This window comes from Pseudophryne corroboree, chromosome 4 (assembly GCF_028390025.1).
Source record: "Pseudophryne corroboree isolate aPseCor3 chromosome 4, aPseCor3.hap2, whole genome shotgun sequence".
NCBI lineage: Eukaryota > Metazoa > Chordata > Amphibia > Anura > Myobatrachidae > Pseudophryne > Pseudophryne corroboree.
The window spans coordinates 80,864,383-80,881,650 of record NC_086447.1 but is presented as its reverse complement, the minus strand read 5'-3'; the positions used below and the strand labels follow the sequence as shown (position 1 = coordinate 80,881,650).

Here is a 17,268-nt window from a genome sequence, read left to right as displayed (position 1 = left end):
AGATATGCCCCCAGTGCAGATACACATGCCTTCCACAGTGCCAGATATGCCCCCAGTGCTGATACACATGCCTTCCACAGTGCCAGATATGCCCCCAGTGCTGATACATGTCCCCACAGTGCCTCCCCCCCTGAAAAAAAAAGGTGCTGCTCACCTACTGCTGCTGTGAGGGGAGGAGAGGGCAGCGCGCGCCTCTCCTACCCCGCCGTCTCCAGCGGCTGTGTGCATCTGAAATTTGGCGCCGGCCCGTGAACCAATCAGAGCTCGTGGTCCGGCAGCCAATCAGGAGCCTCAGCTGCCGGTCCCCGAGCTCTGATTGGCTCACGAGCCGGCGCCGAATTTCAGATACACACCGCCGCTGGAGACGTCAGTGCGCGCCGGGCAGCGGTGGCCGGGAGCGGATCGAGCCGCTTGCTAGCCACCGCTGCTGTAGAGAGTGAGTCACTGTGACTCACTCTCTGCAGCATCACCCCCTATGGCCCGGCGCTCAACGCGGCTGCGTAGCCCGCATATGCGTCGGGCCGGCCCTGACTGTACTCCTCCTATATAATACTGGTGGTCCCCAGTCCCCACAATAAAGCAGTGTGAGCACAGATATATGCAGCACACTGAGCACAGATATGGAGCGTTTTTCAGGCAGAGAACATATAATACTGGTGGTCAATGGTCACTGGTCAGCAAAACTCTGCACTGTACTCCTCCTATATAATACTGCTGGTCCCCAGTCCCCACAATAAAGCAGTGTGAGCACAGATATATGCAGCACACTGAGCACAGATATGGAGCGTTTTTCAGGCAGACAACGTATACTGGTGGTCACTGGTGAGCAAAACTCTGCACTGTACTCCTCCTATATAATACTGCTGGACCCCAGTCCCCACAATAAAGCAGTGTGAGCACAGATATATGCAGCACACTGAGCACAGATATGGAGCATTTTTCAGGCAGACAACGTATACTGGTGGTCACTGGTCAGCAAAACTCTGCACTGTACTCCTCCTATATAATACTGGTGGTCCGCAGTCCCCACAATAAAGCAGTGCGAGCACAGATATATGCAGCACACTGAGCACAGATATGGAGCGTTTTTCAGGCAGACAACGTATACTGGTGGTCACTGGTCAGCAAAACTCTGCACTGTACTCCTCCTATATAATACTGGTGGTCCCCAGTCCCCACAATAAAGCAGTGTGAGCACAGAAATATGCAGCACACTGAGCACAGATATGGAGCGTTTTTCAGGCAGAGAACGTATAATACTGGTGGTCACTGGTCAGCAAAACTCTGCACTGTACTCCTCCTATATACCCAGTCCCCACAATAAAGCAGTGAGCACAGATATTTGCAGCCTCCTGAACATAGAACTGAGAGGACACCAGCCACATCCTCTCACTATCATTTCCAATGCACGAGTGAAAAATGGTGGCGACGCGCGGCTCCTTATATAGAATCCGAATCTCGCGAGAATCCGACAGCGGGATGATGACGTTCGGGCGCGCTCGGGTTAACCGAGCAATACGGGAGAATCCGAGTATGCCTCGGAACCATGTAAAATGGGTGAAGTTCGGGGGGGTTCGGATTCCGAGGAACCAAACCCGCTCATCACTACTTTTAGACAGTAAATTCGTCATTTTCAATCCGCCTAACTTTGCTGGCGGAATCTAATAAAAAAATGTAAAAACATGTTTTTTTTGTGTTTTTTTTAATTGCTAATAACATATCTATTTATATTAGAAGGGATTAGGTACTTGGTTTGTCTATTTAGGAGGCACAAGTATTATTTATATATTTTTTAAAATATATATATATTTTTTTATGGAATGGGTTAAAAATCAGAAAAATAAATGCGTGGGTTCCCCCCTCCTAAGCATAACCAGCCTCGGGCTCTTTGAGCCGGTCCTGGTTGTAAAAATACGGGGGGGAAAATGACAGGGGATCCCCCGTATTTTTAGAACCAGCACCGGGCTCTGCATCCGGTCCTGGTGCCAAAAATACGGGGGACAAAAAGCGTAGGGGTCCCCCGTATTTTTAACACCAGCACCGGGCTCCACTAGCTGGGGAGATAATGCCACAGCCGGGGGACACTTTTATATCGGTCCCTGCGGCCGTGCCATTAAAACACCAACTAGTCACCCCTGGCCGGGGTACCCTGGAGGAGTGGGGACCCCTTCAGTCAAGGAGTCCCCCCTCCAGCCACCCAAGGGCCAGGGGTGAAGCCCGAGGCTGCCCCCCCCCATCCATGGGCTGCGGATGGGTGGCTGATAGCCTTTTGTGAAATGAAAGAATATTGTTTTTTGCAGAAGAACTACAAGTCCCAGCAAGCCTCCCCGCAAGCTGGTACTTGGAGAACAACAAGTACCAGCATGCGTTGGTAAAACGGGCCCGCTGGTACCTGTAGTTCTACTGCAAAAAAAAATACCCAAATAAAAACAGGACACAGACACCGTGAAAGTAAAACTTTATTATATACATGCCGACACACATACTTACCTATGTTGACACGCCGACTCTGGCCACGTCTCCAATGTCGACGTCCGGGGTACCTGAAAATAAAATTATACTCACCTGATCCAGTGTCCGGTTCTTTTATTGTAATCCATGTACTTGGCAAAACAAAAAAATGCATACCAGATCCACACGGACTGAAAGGGGTCACATGTTTATACATGGGACCCCTTTCCCCGAATGAAGAGACCCCCTGTGACTACTGTCACAGAGGGTCCCTTCAGGCAATCAGGGAGCGCCACGTCCTGGCACTCTCCTGATTCCCTATGCGCGGCTGAGTTGGCAGACAGCGCATTGCACAGCACCTCCATTAGTTTCAATGGTGGGAACTTTGCGGTCAGCGGTGGGGTTACCCGCGGTCAGCCGTTGACGCGCAAGATGGCCAGCTCAGATGCGCAAAGCCAATCAGGAGAGTGCCACGAAGTGGCGCTTTCTGATTGGCTGAAGGGACCCTCTGTGACAGTAGTCACAGGGTGTCTCTGCTTTCGGGGAAAGGGGTCCCATGTGTAAACATGGGACCCCTTTCAGTCCGTCTGGATCGGGTATGCGTTTTTTTGTTTTGCCAAGTACGTGGATTACAATAAAAGAACCGGACACTGGATCAGGTGTGTATAATTTTATTTTCAGGTACCCCGGACGTCGACATTGGAGACGTGGCCAGAGTCGGCGTGTCAACATAGGTAAGTATGTATGTGTCGGCATGTATGTAATAAAGTTTTACTTTCAAGATGTGTGTCCTGTTTTTATTTGGGTATTTTTTTTGCAGTAGAACTACAGGTACCAGCGGGCCCCTTTCCCCCCGCATGCTGGTACTTGTGGTTCTCCAAGTACCGGCTTGCCGGGGAGGCTTGCTGGGACTTGTAGTTCTTCTGCAAAAACCAATATTCTTTCATTTTCAACAAGGCAATCAGCCCCCCATCCGCAGCCCATGGATGGGGGACAGCCTCGGGCTTCACCCCTGGCCCTTGGGTGGCTGGGGGGGGGACCCCTTGATTGAAGGGGTCCCCACTCCTCCAGGGGTGACTAGTTGGGTATTTAATGCCACGGCCGCAGGGAGCGGTATAAAAGTGTCCCCCGGCTGTGGCATTATCTGTCCAGCTAGTGGAGCCGGTGCTGATACAAAAAATACGGGGGACCCCTATGCTTTTTGTCCCCGTATTTTTTGCACCAGGACCAGGCGCAGAGCCCGGTGCTGGTTGTTAAAATACGGGGGATCCCCTGTCATTTCCCCCCCCCCGTATTTTTACAAACAGGACCGGCTCAAAGAGCCCGAGGCTGGTTATGCTTAGGAGGGGGGATCCCACGTATTTTTTTTCCGTGTTTTTTACCGTTTTTTTGACATTTTTAAAAATCGAATCAAAATCCGTCAATTGGTCCGTTTTTCGACAGCGGGACTGTTGAATCCATTTTTTATTGAATATGTCGAATTCCGGCACCCACCTGCCCGAATTCGACGGTCGAATTGTGTCGAATTTAAAAACGGGCGAAAAAGTGACGCAATTCACCCGGAATTGCATATACCCCTTAGTCCATTACGTTTAAAAATTCAAACTTGCTGCAGCTGTCGTCGCTCCCCTATACACCCTTCCTCAAGGGGAATTGATAGACCTAAAAAACATAAATACACAGGGGGGCACAGATAGTGCAGTATATTTTAAAACACATACGGCTTTACTTCAGTTTTGCATGTACACATAGAAGGTTAAAATGGGAATATCACAATGGTGGTTAGTCCTCCTGGGCACAGTGGGTTAGCCTCCGTCATTTGTTGCAGTGGCAGTGGGCTTCTCCCGACACACATCCGGCTCTTTGCACAGCCTGCGTCTCTTGCGCTCAACTTCCGGCTCCTGGTTCCCAGCTTCGGACTTCTGATTCTCCACTGCTAAGCACTGTAACATAGAGGTCACTTTGCCTGTGTCTCTCCTCAAACACGTTTCAGCCTTAGCTTTCATCAGTGGGAATCCTGTAGAAGGCTAAGGCCGAAACGCGTTGATTTTGCCAGCAGGAGGTGGTCATAATAATGTGACTCGACCATGTATATATAAAGGGTTGGTATTGGGATACCGGTGGTCAGCAGAATGCTGGTGGGGGCGGGGGAGCACAACTAAGCCCCTTATGGGCTCGCTGCGCTCACCACACAGCAGGTTCAGAATAGTCCCTGTTAGTCGGCATGCCGACTGTCGGCATTGTGAGCGGGGCAGGATGTCGGGGTCGGTATTGTGACTATATATATATATATATATATATATATATATATATATAATTTTAGACCTTAGGGACCCCCTGTTTTAAGTACCACGGGCCCCCCAAAGCCTTAATCCAGCTCTGACTGTAAGGGACTTATTATACAGCAGCACTGGACATATGGCAGCAGAGGACACCACCACTGTGACTGGTCACTAGACTGACTGATGAAGCTAAGACACTACCACTGGTCTGATGCAGGACAACACAGCAACACTGTAAGGGACTTATTATACAGCAGCACTGGACATATGGCAGCAGAGGACACCACCACTGTGACTGGTCACTAGACTGACTGATGAAGCTAAGACACTACACTGGACTGAGCAGCACAAGACAGCATTATAATCGCCACCCCACTTTCCCGTATGCAAAGATACTGAGGATGGAGACACGTCCTCTCACTACACTCTCCAGGACTGAAGTGAAAATGGTGGCGACACGTGGCTCCTTATATGGTATCTAGACCCTGCGAGAATCCGACAGTGGGATGATGACGTTGTGCCTCGTTCTGGTTTCCGAGTCAGGCGGGAAAATCCGAGCCGGACTCAGATCTGGGCTCGGGTAATGAAGTTTGGTAAGGTTCAGTTCTCAGAGAACCGAACCCGCTCATCTCTAATAACTATACTAATATGACGTACAGTGCTTGGTGGATACTGTGACTGATCCTTGATCGTAAAAATACAGATAGGCAATGGTTACTCAACACTTTACTACCTTGCATAGGTAGTGCTTGAAAAGGGCTCCCAACCCCATCTCACGTAGCATATTATTTTCTTTACTCTCTCCCCATAAATCTAGCAAGGAAAATATTAAATAGTTTTCTTAGTGCATGGCCGCAATTGGGAGGGGGGCCTAAGGGGGCATGTGCCCCAGGTGCAGAATCTGAGATGGTGCAGAGATGAGTACTAGATGGGTACTCTGCCTCCTCTCCTTCCTCTAAGCCAGGCATTCCCAACCGCGGTCCTCAAGGCACACCAACAGTGCAGGTTTTAGTGATATCCAGGCTTCAGCACACATCATTAAATCAAAATAACTGAGGTACTAATTAAGTCACCTGTGTTCAAGCCTGGATATCACTAAAACCAGGACTGTTAGTGTGCCTTGAGGACCGTGGTTGGGAAACACTGCTCTAAGCCATAAGGCGCTACCTTCTGCCAGGTCCAAGAACCCTCATTGAAACTACCCACTCCCCAGCACCACCAATGAACCTCCACCCTCCCCAGCAACTAGAACGCTAATGAATGGGGCAGGGGTGATGACCAAGGTCTCTCCAGCTGCCCCCTTTCATTTCACAAGCATTGGTCCATGGCTGCTCACACATTCCTGGGCCTGTGTAAGCTATGTCTGCCCACAGGCCTGCTCCCCAGCACCTCCCTTGCATGCAGCTCCACAAGAGGAGGACAGGGACCGAATGGGCTACCTTCTAACCAGAACCCTCGCTGCAAGTCCCCGCTCTCCAGTACCACCAATGTGGATTCCTGGAATACCAACCCCAGACGGCAACTAAAACGCTTATGAATGGGGCGGGGATGGCCATTCACACACTCTTGTGCCTTTGTAAATTATGTCTGCCCCCGGCCCTGTTCCTCAGGGCCTGCGCTTTCTGCACGGCAGCTCCACCAGAGGAGGACAGTATGAGAGGAAGCAGCAGCAGCCGATAATTAGTCTGGGCACTGAGGTGAGGCCTCTATATACCAGGACAGCTGCTGCCTCCCAAAGTGTGGTCCTAGGTCAAGACTTGTATGCAGGGCTTTGTAGTCCTACAGCAGTTGGCCAATTGGAGTCTTCCCCCCCAGTGTTTGTGATACAGTGATTGTATGGATTATATCAGGTATATAATACCAGCCAGTCCTAGGGACTCATCTCTGCAGCCAGGATAACCCACATTGGTCCTAGGTCCTGTTTAGCATAATGGGATTTGTAGTCCTACAGCAGTTGGCCAGTCAGAGTCCTCCCACCCCCAACCCCGAACACCCTGACAGTGCTGGTTTGCCAACTGTTAATTACTTTGTTTTTGACATGGTTCCAAAGTGCGTCTGTGTGTGTGCGTCTGTGTGTGTGCGTCTGTGTGTGTGCGTCTGTGTGTGTGCGTCTGTGTGTGTGCGTCTGTGTGTGTGCGTCTGTGTGTGTGCGTCTGTGTGTGTGCGTCTGTGTGTGTGCGTCTGTGTGTGTGCGTCTGTGTGTGTGCGTCTGTGTGTGCGCGTCTGTGTGTGCGCGTCTGTGTGTGCGCGTCTGTGTGTGCGCGTCTGTGTGTGCGCGTCTGTGTGTGCGCGTCTGTGTGTGCGCGTCTGTGTGTGCGCGTCTGTGTGTGCGCGTCTGTGTGTGCGCGTCTGTGTGTGCGCGTCTGTGTGTGCGCGTCTGTGTGTGCGCGTCTGTGTGTGCGCGTCTGTGTGTGCGCGTCTGTGTGTGCGCGTCTGTGTGTGCGCGTCTGTGTGTGCGCGTCTGTGTGTGCGCGTCTGTGTGTGCGCGTCTGTGTGTGCGCGTCTGTGTGTGCGTCTGTGTGTGCGTCTGTGTGTGCGTCTGTGTGTGCGTCTGTGTGTGCGTCTGTGTGTGCGTGTCTGTGTGTGCGTGTCTGTGTGTGCGTGTCTGTGTGTGCGTGTCTGTGTGTGTGTCTGTGTGTGTGTCTGTGTGTGTGTCTGTGGGACGTAAAATTACTGCCTTGCCCCCGGGTGCCAAAAATCCTAGTTTCGACCACGCTTAGTGTATATTGCAACTCATTTTTATGTACGAGGCACAGCACAAATCATGTGACTCAAAGGAGAGCTTGTAAGCCCAGTTGAAGGGGTCAAGTCCAGTGTGGCCCCCGAAGGAGCATGGAAGGTGAAGTTCTGCAGCAGCTTCGTGAAGTACATGAAGAGCTCCATTTTGGCCAAGTTCTCACCTGCACAACTTCTCCTACCTAGGACAGAGGAACAGGTGACCAGAGTAATTCAGCAAAGTACATTATTATTTTACTGACTCAGCTTTAATGATTAACTTTTTTGCTCTAAATATATTTGTGCATATTATAACAATGCATTATGGATATTGGACTGCTATATAATAAATTATAAAATAAAATAGATTTAAAGAAAAGGTTTAAAAGATACTGAGCCTCGTATGCTAAGATGCACAATGCCTGGTTGGGTGGTGGGAGCCCTTAAACCCTAAACACAGTGCTCACCCAGCTACGGAGAAGGTGCTTTATAATCACACATTTATTCGACTGTAACGTTAAAAAAAAAAAAGCACAAGCCTCCTAGGTAACATAACACAATCAGCAAAGGATTTTAAACCATATCTCATAATTATCAGAATGAACTCCAGTCTCTCCAAAATTACCAGCAGAGTCCCAATAACTCATCAAAGGCAGTTATTCCAGTTTAATACAGTTCCTACCAGTAAACAGCTCCAGCAAACTCTTCAGGGTTCTGGCCAAACAGTCACTGGTCTTTACCAACACGGTGGGTTCCCAGCAACTATGCCCTATAATTTGCATCTTACAAGGATATGTAGCGGACCTCCCAGCACCTTCAGAATACCTGCTGCCTCTCAATTATCTGAAGCTGCTAAACAAACATACCTCTGGCAGATTCCAGCAACACAGGATTTAGAAAGACTGACACACCTGTTCCCTTTTAAAACCACACTGAAGCATGACTAGGGCTGTATTCATTTCACAGAGCCAGCAAAACCGGCTGCTTACAAGACCCCATGCACCGGCTCAGCTGTACAATGACCACCCATCAGCATGGAGACTGTACACCACAGGATAAAAACTTCCAATAAATCCACAAAGATAAGATACAAGCACATCATAATCAGAGTACCTTCTAGATAAAGCTATAAAAAGATAAAGGGGAGAAAACAGAGATATAATCATACTATAATGCGAGGCTATGTGGATTCAGAACTTGAACACAATACAACTAAATGGGTTAAATGAGTATCTTTTAATACAGTAGCTTCATATAGAAGGTACAATAAAAAAGGAATGCATCCCTTGTATGTGTATGCTGGAGTGCCGTGCTGTGTGTAGTTGCTTCTGCTTCCCCACACACTGATTATTTGTTATTGAGCAAAGGCACACAGCGAGTTGATCTTTCTATCTACAGTATCTATCTATCTCTACATATATTATATATCCTTTTTCTAAATTAGCATGTGGTGGGCCTCATCTATGGAGTGGTCATATGTGGGCAGTGTACATGTAATATGTGCTATGATATCATATGTAACTCACCAGCTGAGAAAGGCATGAACGCTGCATTCTTCACAAAATTGCCACCGGCATCCAGAAAATGTTCCGGATAAAACTCTTCTGCCTTTTGAAAGTGATCCTTGTCATACAGCACTGACGTCAGCAGTGGGATTACCGTTGTGCCCTGAAGAAAATGAAGGATGTTCTTCAGTGACATAAGTGACACTTAACGGCATATTTATTAAAGTACGGGTTTTTAGAAGTGGAGATGTTGCCCATAGCTAGATTAATGAGACTCTGCAGGCAACAGTGAAGCATGGTGGAGGTTCCTTGCAAGTTTGGGGCTGCTTTTAAGCATATGGAGTTGGGGATTTGGTCAGGATTAATGGTGTCCTCAATGCTGAGAAATACAGACAGGTACTTATCCATCATGCAATACCATCAGGGAGGCGTCTGATTGGCTCCAAATTTATTCTGCAGCAGGACAACGACCCCAAACATACAGCCAATGTCATTAAGAACTATCATCAGCGTAAGAAAGGAGTGATGATATGGCCCCCACAGAGCCCTGATCTCAACATCATCGAGTCTGTCTGGGATTACATGAAGATACAGAAGGATTTGAGCAAGTCTACATCCACAGAAGATCTGTGGTTAGTTCTCCAAGATGTTTTGAACATCCTCCCTGCCGAGTTCCTTCAAAATCTGTGTGCAAGTGTACCTAGAAGTTTTGATGCTGTTTTGAAGGCAAAGGGTGGTCACACCAAATATGAATTTGATTTAGATTTCTCTACTGTTCATTCACTTTGCATTTTGTTAATTGATAAAAAATAAACTATTAACACCTCTATTTTATAAAGCATTCTTACTTTGCCGCTTTTTTTCTACACCTGCCTAAAACTTTTGCACAGTACTGTATATAATGGCAAAGAGGGTAGTTTGGCATGTTCTGATGCTCAGAACAGGACTCACTCCCTAGGACAAGGGGCACATAGGGTTAAGAATCCTGATGCTTACTACAGAAAAGGTAATTCAAACAGCTGCACTACCTAAAGGGGGGTACACACGGAGAGATCCGTGCTTACCCCACTTTAGGTAGAAACTAGAAATTAATGGACTAATTCAGGCTGGATCGCAGTGTGCGATCCAACTGTCATTTTTAAGAAAAAGATGCAGGCGCATGCGCAGTGCCCGTCCTGTGTATGCGCCCGCATTTTCTGCTGGGGGCTGCAGAAAATGCGATCGCCTCTGCCTGTCAATCAGGCAGAAGTGGTGGCGGGGCAGTGGGGGGACGGCCAACATTCGATTTCCAGGGAGAAGACTGAGCGTTGCTGGGGCGGTGCGGCACGAACGGGGGCAGAGGCAGCCAAATGGGGGAACGTCGGGAACGTGATCACAGTGGGTGCATGACATCACATGCAGCCGCCGCGATTGCCAACATGGCGGCTTGACTTTTGCACCACCAGGAGGCTTCCACAGTTTCTGCTAACAAGCAGAAATTGAGATGCGTTCGCAAGTTCTGCTTGTTGAAATGGGGTGGGCGCCGGTCTGCTTGCTGGGCAGCCTTGCCCTGCGATGGGCGGCCCCCAGCATGTGCTCCAAAGGATTGCAAATTCTGCTAATTAGCAGCATTTGCAATCCTTACTGAATTAGGCCCTAAGCACGGATCTCTCCGTGTGTATGCCCATAGCGATAGTGATGCGTGGCCCCGCGCGTTGCTTTTGTCGCTGACTCTAGATTTGGCATGCATGCACGCCAAATCTAGTAGATCGCTCACATCATTGCTGTGTGAAGTGCGTGGCCCCCCGTCCGCCCCCCCTCGCTCAGCACACATCGCGCTGTGTGCTGAGCGGGGGGAGAGATGTGTGCTGAGCGGTCTGTGCTAGATCGCTCAGCACACATCTCCCCATTTGTTTGGGGCTTAAGTGTGACTGATTAGTGTTTGTAAAGGTGTAAAGGTTTGTAAGATCCACTGGGCGGGGCTTACAATGCTGAAAAGCAGGCAGATGACAGAAAGGGCCGGTGGGGCTTATCTAGTGGTTAGGGAAGCCATGTTTGGTGAACAAATGTGACAGCCTAGCCCAGGCCTGGCCAACCTGTGGCTCTCCAGCTGTTGTAAAACTACAAGTCCCATCATGCTTTGCCACAGTTTTGCTATCAGGGAATGCTAAACTGTGGCAGGGCATGCTGGGATGTGTAGTTTCACAACATCTGGAGAGCCACAGGTTGGCCACACCAGGCCTAGCCGAACAACGCAGCCTCCCGATGCTCTGCTTGGCAATCAGGCATCTGGATACAAGGGCTGGGAGCAGATCCATGTCCCGGTGCTCTGCTCGGCCACCTGACATACAGAAACCTGATACTATTCGTATCTTTTTATGAGGGCCTATGACAAAGGTGTTAGGCATTTGTATGCAATGACCAGGGCCGGTGCTAGGGTGTTCGGCGCCCCCCTGCAAACTATAAATTTGCGCCCTCCCATATTCCTTTGGCGCGCGCCGGGAAAAGGGGTGTGGTCTCACAAGTAAGGGGCATGGCCCCACAATAGTGCCCCCATTTAAAATTACGCCACAATGTAGCACAATCTTATTAATCTTATACGTAATGCCCCACCCGTAGTAGTAGCGTCCTTATATGTAATGCACCCCAGTAATAGTAGCATCCTTATACATAATGCCCCCCAGTAGTAGTAGTGTCCTTATACATAATACCCCCCCAGTAGTAGTAGCGTCCATATACATAATGCCCCCCAGTAGTAGTAGTGTCCTTATACATAATGCCCCCCCAGTAGTAGTAGCATCCTTACACATAATCCCCCCCAGTAGTAGTAGCATCCTTATACATAATGCCCCCTCCCGTAGTAGTAGTGTCCTTATACATAATGCCCCCCAGTAGTAGTAGCATCCTTATACATAATGCCCCCCAGTAGTAGTAGCGTCCTTATACGTAGTGCACCCCCAGTAGTAGACGCGTCCTTATACGTAATACCCCCCAGTAGTAGTAGCGTCCTTATACGTAGTGTTCCCCCAGTAGTAGAAGCGTCCTTATACGTAATTCCCCCCCTAGACATAGTAGCGTCCTTATACGTAATGCCCCCCCAATAGTAGTAGTGTCCTTATACGTAATGCCCCCCCCAGTAGTAGTAGCGTTCTTACATGTAATGCCCCCCCCAGTAGTAGCGTCGTTATACGTAATGCCCCCCCCAGTAGTAGCGTCCATAAAGCGCGCGCACAGACATACCACACACACAATTCACACATATATACACACATATACACACCCACCATATACACACACACACTTCTCTCTCACTCTCCACTTACCTAAGCCAGTCTCCCTCTATACAGCCTGGTCCGTGTAGCTCCGCCCCTTCTGGGTCGTTTAGCCACGCCCCTTCCATCCCGTGTAGCTCCACCCCCTGCTGTCCCGTACTCGGCGCTGTCACACAGCACAGGTGAGGGGAGGGGAGGGAGGAGTCAGGAGGCTTTTCATGCTGCAGGTGCCCGCTGCCAGTGCCTGTCATACAGTGACAGACACAGCACTGGCAGCAGCAGCAGCAGGAGGGGGGACAGGACGGCGCAGCAGGGAAGGGATACAGAGCAGGGGAGGCGCCTATCTGTCCCAGCGCCTCCCTGCACTGCATCCCTTCGCTGAGCGGGTAGCGCCGGGCCTGGCAATGACCCACATTTCAGTTCAGATATATAAGTTAGTAGCCACTGTAACTCATTCCAATTTGGTAGAGGCCTTTTTGCGGAACGCTGCATTTGTTGTTTTATTAAATAAAATCACCTAGAAGAAAGCAGTACCTGAAATGATGGGAAACACAATAAGATCTTCTTTTTACCTTTGGTAGAAAATACCCTCGGAATGTGACGTCCTGAGTAGTAGCATGCGGGAGATTATTCGGAACTATATTTCCAAACCTCTGAACTTCATGAATAACAGCGTCAGTATAGGGCATTTCCTTACGGTGAGCGGCCTGAGGCTCCGATGTACCAATAACTTTATCAATCTCATTTTGGACTTTTCCTGTTTAAAAAAAAAAAAGGTACAGTAAAAACACTCAACACAAAAACACAAATATCTACAGTATATACAGTTAGGTCCATATATATTTGGACACTGACACAATGGAGATGCAACTGAAGTGCAGACTTTCAGCTTTAATTCAGAAATAAAAAAGTGTTGTATGAAACATTTAGGGATTGCAACCATTTTTATACACAGTCCCCCATTTTCAGGTGCTCAAATGCAATTGGACAAATTTACATAATCATAAATAAAAGTAAATTTTTAATACTTTGTGGAGAACCCTTTGCAAGCAATGACTCCCTGAAGACTGGAACCTATGGACATCACCAAATGCTGGGTTTCCCCCTTTGTTATGCTATACCAGGCCTTTACTACTGCTGTCTTCAGTTCTTGTTTTTCATGGATCTTTCTGCCTTTAGTATTGTCTTCAGCTAGTGAAATGTAATGAATGCTAGATCAGGTTGAGATCATATGTTTGACTTGGCCATTCTATTTTTGATGTTCATGAACGATTTGCACCTAGTGGTGAACTTTATGTATTTGCTCTTGTGAAGTCTTCTCTTTATAGTAAACTTGGATAATGATATGCCTACCGCCTGTAGAGTGTTCTTCATTTGGCTGGATATAGTGAAGTGTTTTTTCTTTACAATGAAAAGGAACCTGCAATCATCTACCACTATTGTCTACCATGGATGTCCAGGACATTTTATGTTGCCGGGCGGGCTCACCAGTGCATTCTACATGCATTTCTCAGAATGTTCCAGACTGTTGATTTGGCCATTCCTAAGGTTCTTTTTGTGTTTGCAGCCTAAAGATTCCGTTTAACTTACATTGAGAGTTATTTGACCACACAATGTGGGTTCACAGCAACAGCTTCCAAATGCAAATGCCACACTTGGAATCAACTCCATTCCTTTTGCCTATTTAAGTTAGAAATAACAAAGAAACAGCTCATACCTATCCATGATACAGCTTTTGAGTCAATTGTCCACCTACTTTTGGAGCCTTGAAAAAGAGGGATATAAAATGGGTTGGTATCAATACACAGGCGCCAGCAATTCCGGCGGTCAGAATCCCGACCACGGGATGCTGGGCGCCGGAATGCGGCAGCGGGGCGAGTGCTAAATAGCTCCTTGTGGGCTCGCTGCGATCAAAACACAGTGCAACGTGCGCCACACTATTTATTTTCTCTCCAGGGGGGTCTTGGACACACGAAGATGGATATTAGGTGTCGATATCCCGGCGGTAAGGATCCTATCGCCGGTATGCTGAGCGCCGAGATCCCGACAGCCGGGATATTGAATGCATCCCATATAATATGCGAGGGTTATAAGTAAGGTAACACGACACTTCACATGTGTAATGTTCTCAATTTTATTCTAATTTCTACCAGGAAGACCATAACTTCCCCTCACAGCCATTAGTCTGCGCCTTGTATCAGTCATACTGTCCCAACATCAGGTGTAAGATGGCTGGGCTGGCAGAAACATGGTCACACACTGAAGTGCGTAGTGTGCTCAGATATCTGCATCTAAAGGGAACATCAATAGTTGAAATTGATCGCCAACTTGTAGAGGTGTACAGTGATATCATGCCACGGGAACAGGTTTGGTGCACTGCCTTTGGGGGGCAGGACAGATGTTCAAGATGAGCAGCAATCCAACCATTGAGAGGTATTGGACCATTCTCCCTACACCCTGACCTGTCACTATATGATTTCCATCTCTTTGGACCACTGAAGAAGCACCTAGGTTGAAGGCAATTTCCAACCAACCGTGAAGGTAAGTAAAGAGTTGTGTCCTGGCTTCAGGCACTTGACAGTGTCGGACACTGATTGCTTCTATGCCGGGATAGATACCTTGGCATACCACTGGAACAAATGCTTAGACAAGTCTGGGGACTATATGGAAAAATAAACTGTACCAATACCAAGGTCATACTATTGATTATACGTATATGTAAGAGTTGAATTAATGTACGCAATGAGAGGTCTTTTCACCTTATCTATTGAACCATCCTTGTGTAATATATATATATATATATATATATATATATATATATATATATATATATATATAAATAAACATTATTTATTCTGTGCAAAATTTGATGAGCAATATGATTTAGAAAACAATTGTAAGTGGAATTTGCTCGCCTACTTTGGATTTCAGGATATTTCATCATCAATAGAAGACCCCATCTCAGAGTGGTGGACGTTGTCTCCATTCCAGCAATGAAGAGGTCGGCCACAAGTGCTATGAGATTGTCATTGGTGAAATAAAATTCAGGACTGGGTTTTTCCTATAATGTATAAGGTGGGAATTGTTATAAGGTAGCATGCAAAGAACTTTAGGTATTTAAACTGACGACGATACTTGTTGATTTCAAATAGACCTCACAATGATCTTTAGTAAATTAACCCCCTATAGTCACTCAGTCCTTCTATAGCAGTGGTATTCAAACTCATGTTTTCCAGGTCACCTAGCAGGTGCACAGGTGTATCCATTACTCACTGACACATTTTAAAAGATCCACAGGTGGAGCAAATTATTTCACTTGCAATTCTGTGGAATAATTTGAAATCCGACGGGTATCAACTTCATTTTTAAAAACAGCAGTATTAAAAAACAGCATTTAAATAGCAAATAAACTGTTACATAAATAATACAAAATAGTTTATGGTATAATAAACTGCAAAATATAAAAAAAAAATTAGCAAAAATGTTGTATTCATTTTTACATCACAATGACAGTTAATGATTAAGCACACTGGGGCAGATGTATAAAGCCTGGACAAGGGATAAAGAAGTGATAAAGCAGTGACAAGTGGAAGGTGATAACGCACCAGCCAATCAGCTCCTGTCATTTTTCAAATCTGTAATGATTGGCTATTGCGTTATCACCTTCCACTTTATTACTTCTTTATCCCTTCTCCAGGTTAATAAGGGATGTAGAGATGAGCGGGTTCGGTTCCCTGAGAACCGAACCCTACCGGACTTCACTACCCAAGCCCGGATCCGAGCCCGGCTTGCATTATCCCGCCTGACTCGGATTCTCGCAGGTTTTGGATTCCATATAAGGAATATCGCTGCCATTTTCACTACGGAATTGGAGAGTGTAGCGAGAGGACATGTCTCCGTCCTCAGTGTATGTGCGGGAGGGAAAGTGGGGTGGCGATTCCAGTGCTGTCTTGTGCTGCTCAGTCCAGTGTAGTGTCTTATGCTGCATCAGTCCAGTCACAGTGGTGATGTCCTCTGCTGCTATATGTCCAGTGTAGCTGTATAAGTCCAGTGCAGTGGTGCGGTGTTGTCCTGCATCAGTACAGTAGTGGTGTCTTGTGCTGCATCAGTCCAGTCACAGTGGTGGTGTCCTCTGCTGCCATATGTCCAGTGCTGCTGAATAAGTCCAATGCAGTGGTGCTGTGTTGTCCTGTATCAGTACAGTAGTAGTGTCGTGTGCTGCACCAGTCCAGTCACAGTGGTTGTGTCCTCTGCTGCCATATGTCCAGTGCTGCTGTATAAGTCCAGTCCAGTGGTGCTGTGTTGTGCTACATCAGTACAGTGGTGGTGTCTTGTGTTGCATCAGTCCAGTCACAGTGGTGGTGTCCTCTTCTGAATATGTCCAGTCCAGTGGTGCTGTGTTGTGCTGCATCAGTCCAATGGTGGAGATCCTGTGCTGCCGTTTAAGTCCAGTGGAACTGCCGTATAAGTCCAGTGGTACTACTGTATAAGTCCAGTGATACTGCCGTATATGTCCAGTAATACTGCCGTATATGTCCAGTGGTACTGCCGTATAAATCCAGTGGTACTGGCGTATAAGTCCAGTGATACTGCCGTATATGTCCAGTGTGTACTGCCATATAAATCCAGTGCAGTGATACTGCCGTATATGTCCAGTGATACTACCATATAATTCCAGTGATACTGCCGTATTTGTCCAGTGGTACTGCCATATAAATCCAGTCCAGTGATGCTGCCGTATATGTCCAGTGGTACTGCCATATAATTCCAGTGATACTGCCGTATATGTCCAGTGGTGCTGCCGTATAAATCCAGTGGTACTGCCATATAATTCCAGTGGTACTGCCATATATGTCCAGTGGTATTGCCATATAAATCCAGTCCAGTGATACTGCCGTATAAGTCCAGTCCAGTGGTGCTGCCATATAAGTTCAGTGGTGCTGTCCTGTATTATTTGCTCCAAATAAAGGGGTTATTAATATTGAATCTAAATAATTTTTACAGGGTTTGCCCTGTGTGGTGTAGAGGTACGCTGTCCTTTGCTGCATTTTGTTATATAACTCC

General features: G+C 47.4%; 1 protein-coding gene across 5 annotated transcripts in view; it reads right to left on the bottom strand.

Moving 5' to 3' along the window:
• Nucleotides 1–4,155: 4,155 nt before the first annotated feature.
• The window catches only part of LOC134908936 (cytochrome P450 2K6-like), a 90,770-nt gene continuing 77,657 nt past the window's right edge, over nt 4,156–17,268 (bottom strand). For all 5 annotated transcript variants that reach the window (XM_063915199.1, XM_063915195.1, XM_063915197.1 and 2 more), the window contains exons 8-11: nt 15,124–15,265; nt 12,777–12,961; nt 8,975–9,116; nt 4,156–7,651 (exon numbers count right to left, since the gene is read on the bottom strand). In XM_063915199.1, the coding sequence (XP_063771269.1) occupies nt 7,473–7,651; nt 8,975–9,116; nt 12,777–12,961; nt 15,124–15,265 (648 nt within the window). In that variant the 3' untranslated portion in view covers nt 4,156–7,472. The remainder of the gene's footprint in view (nt 7,652–8,974; nt 9,117–12,776; nt 12,962–15,123; nt 15,266–17,268) is intronic.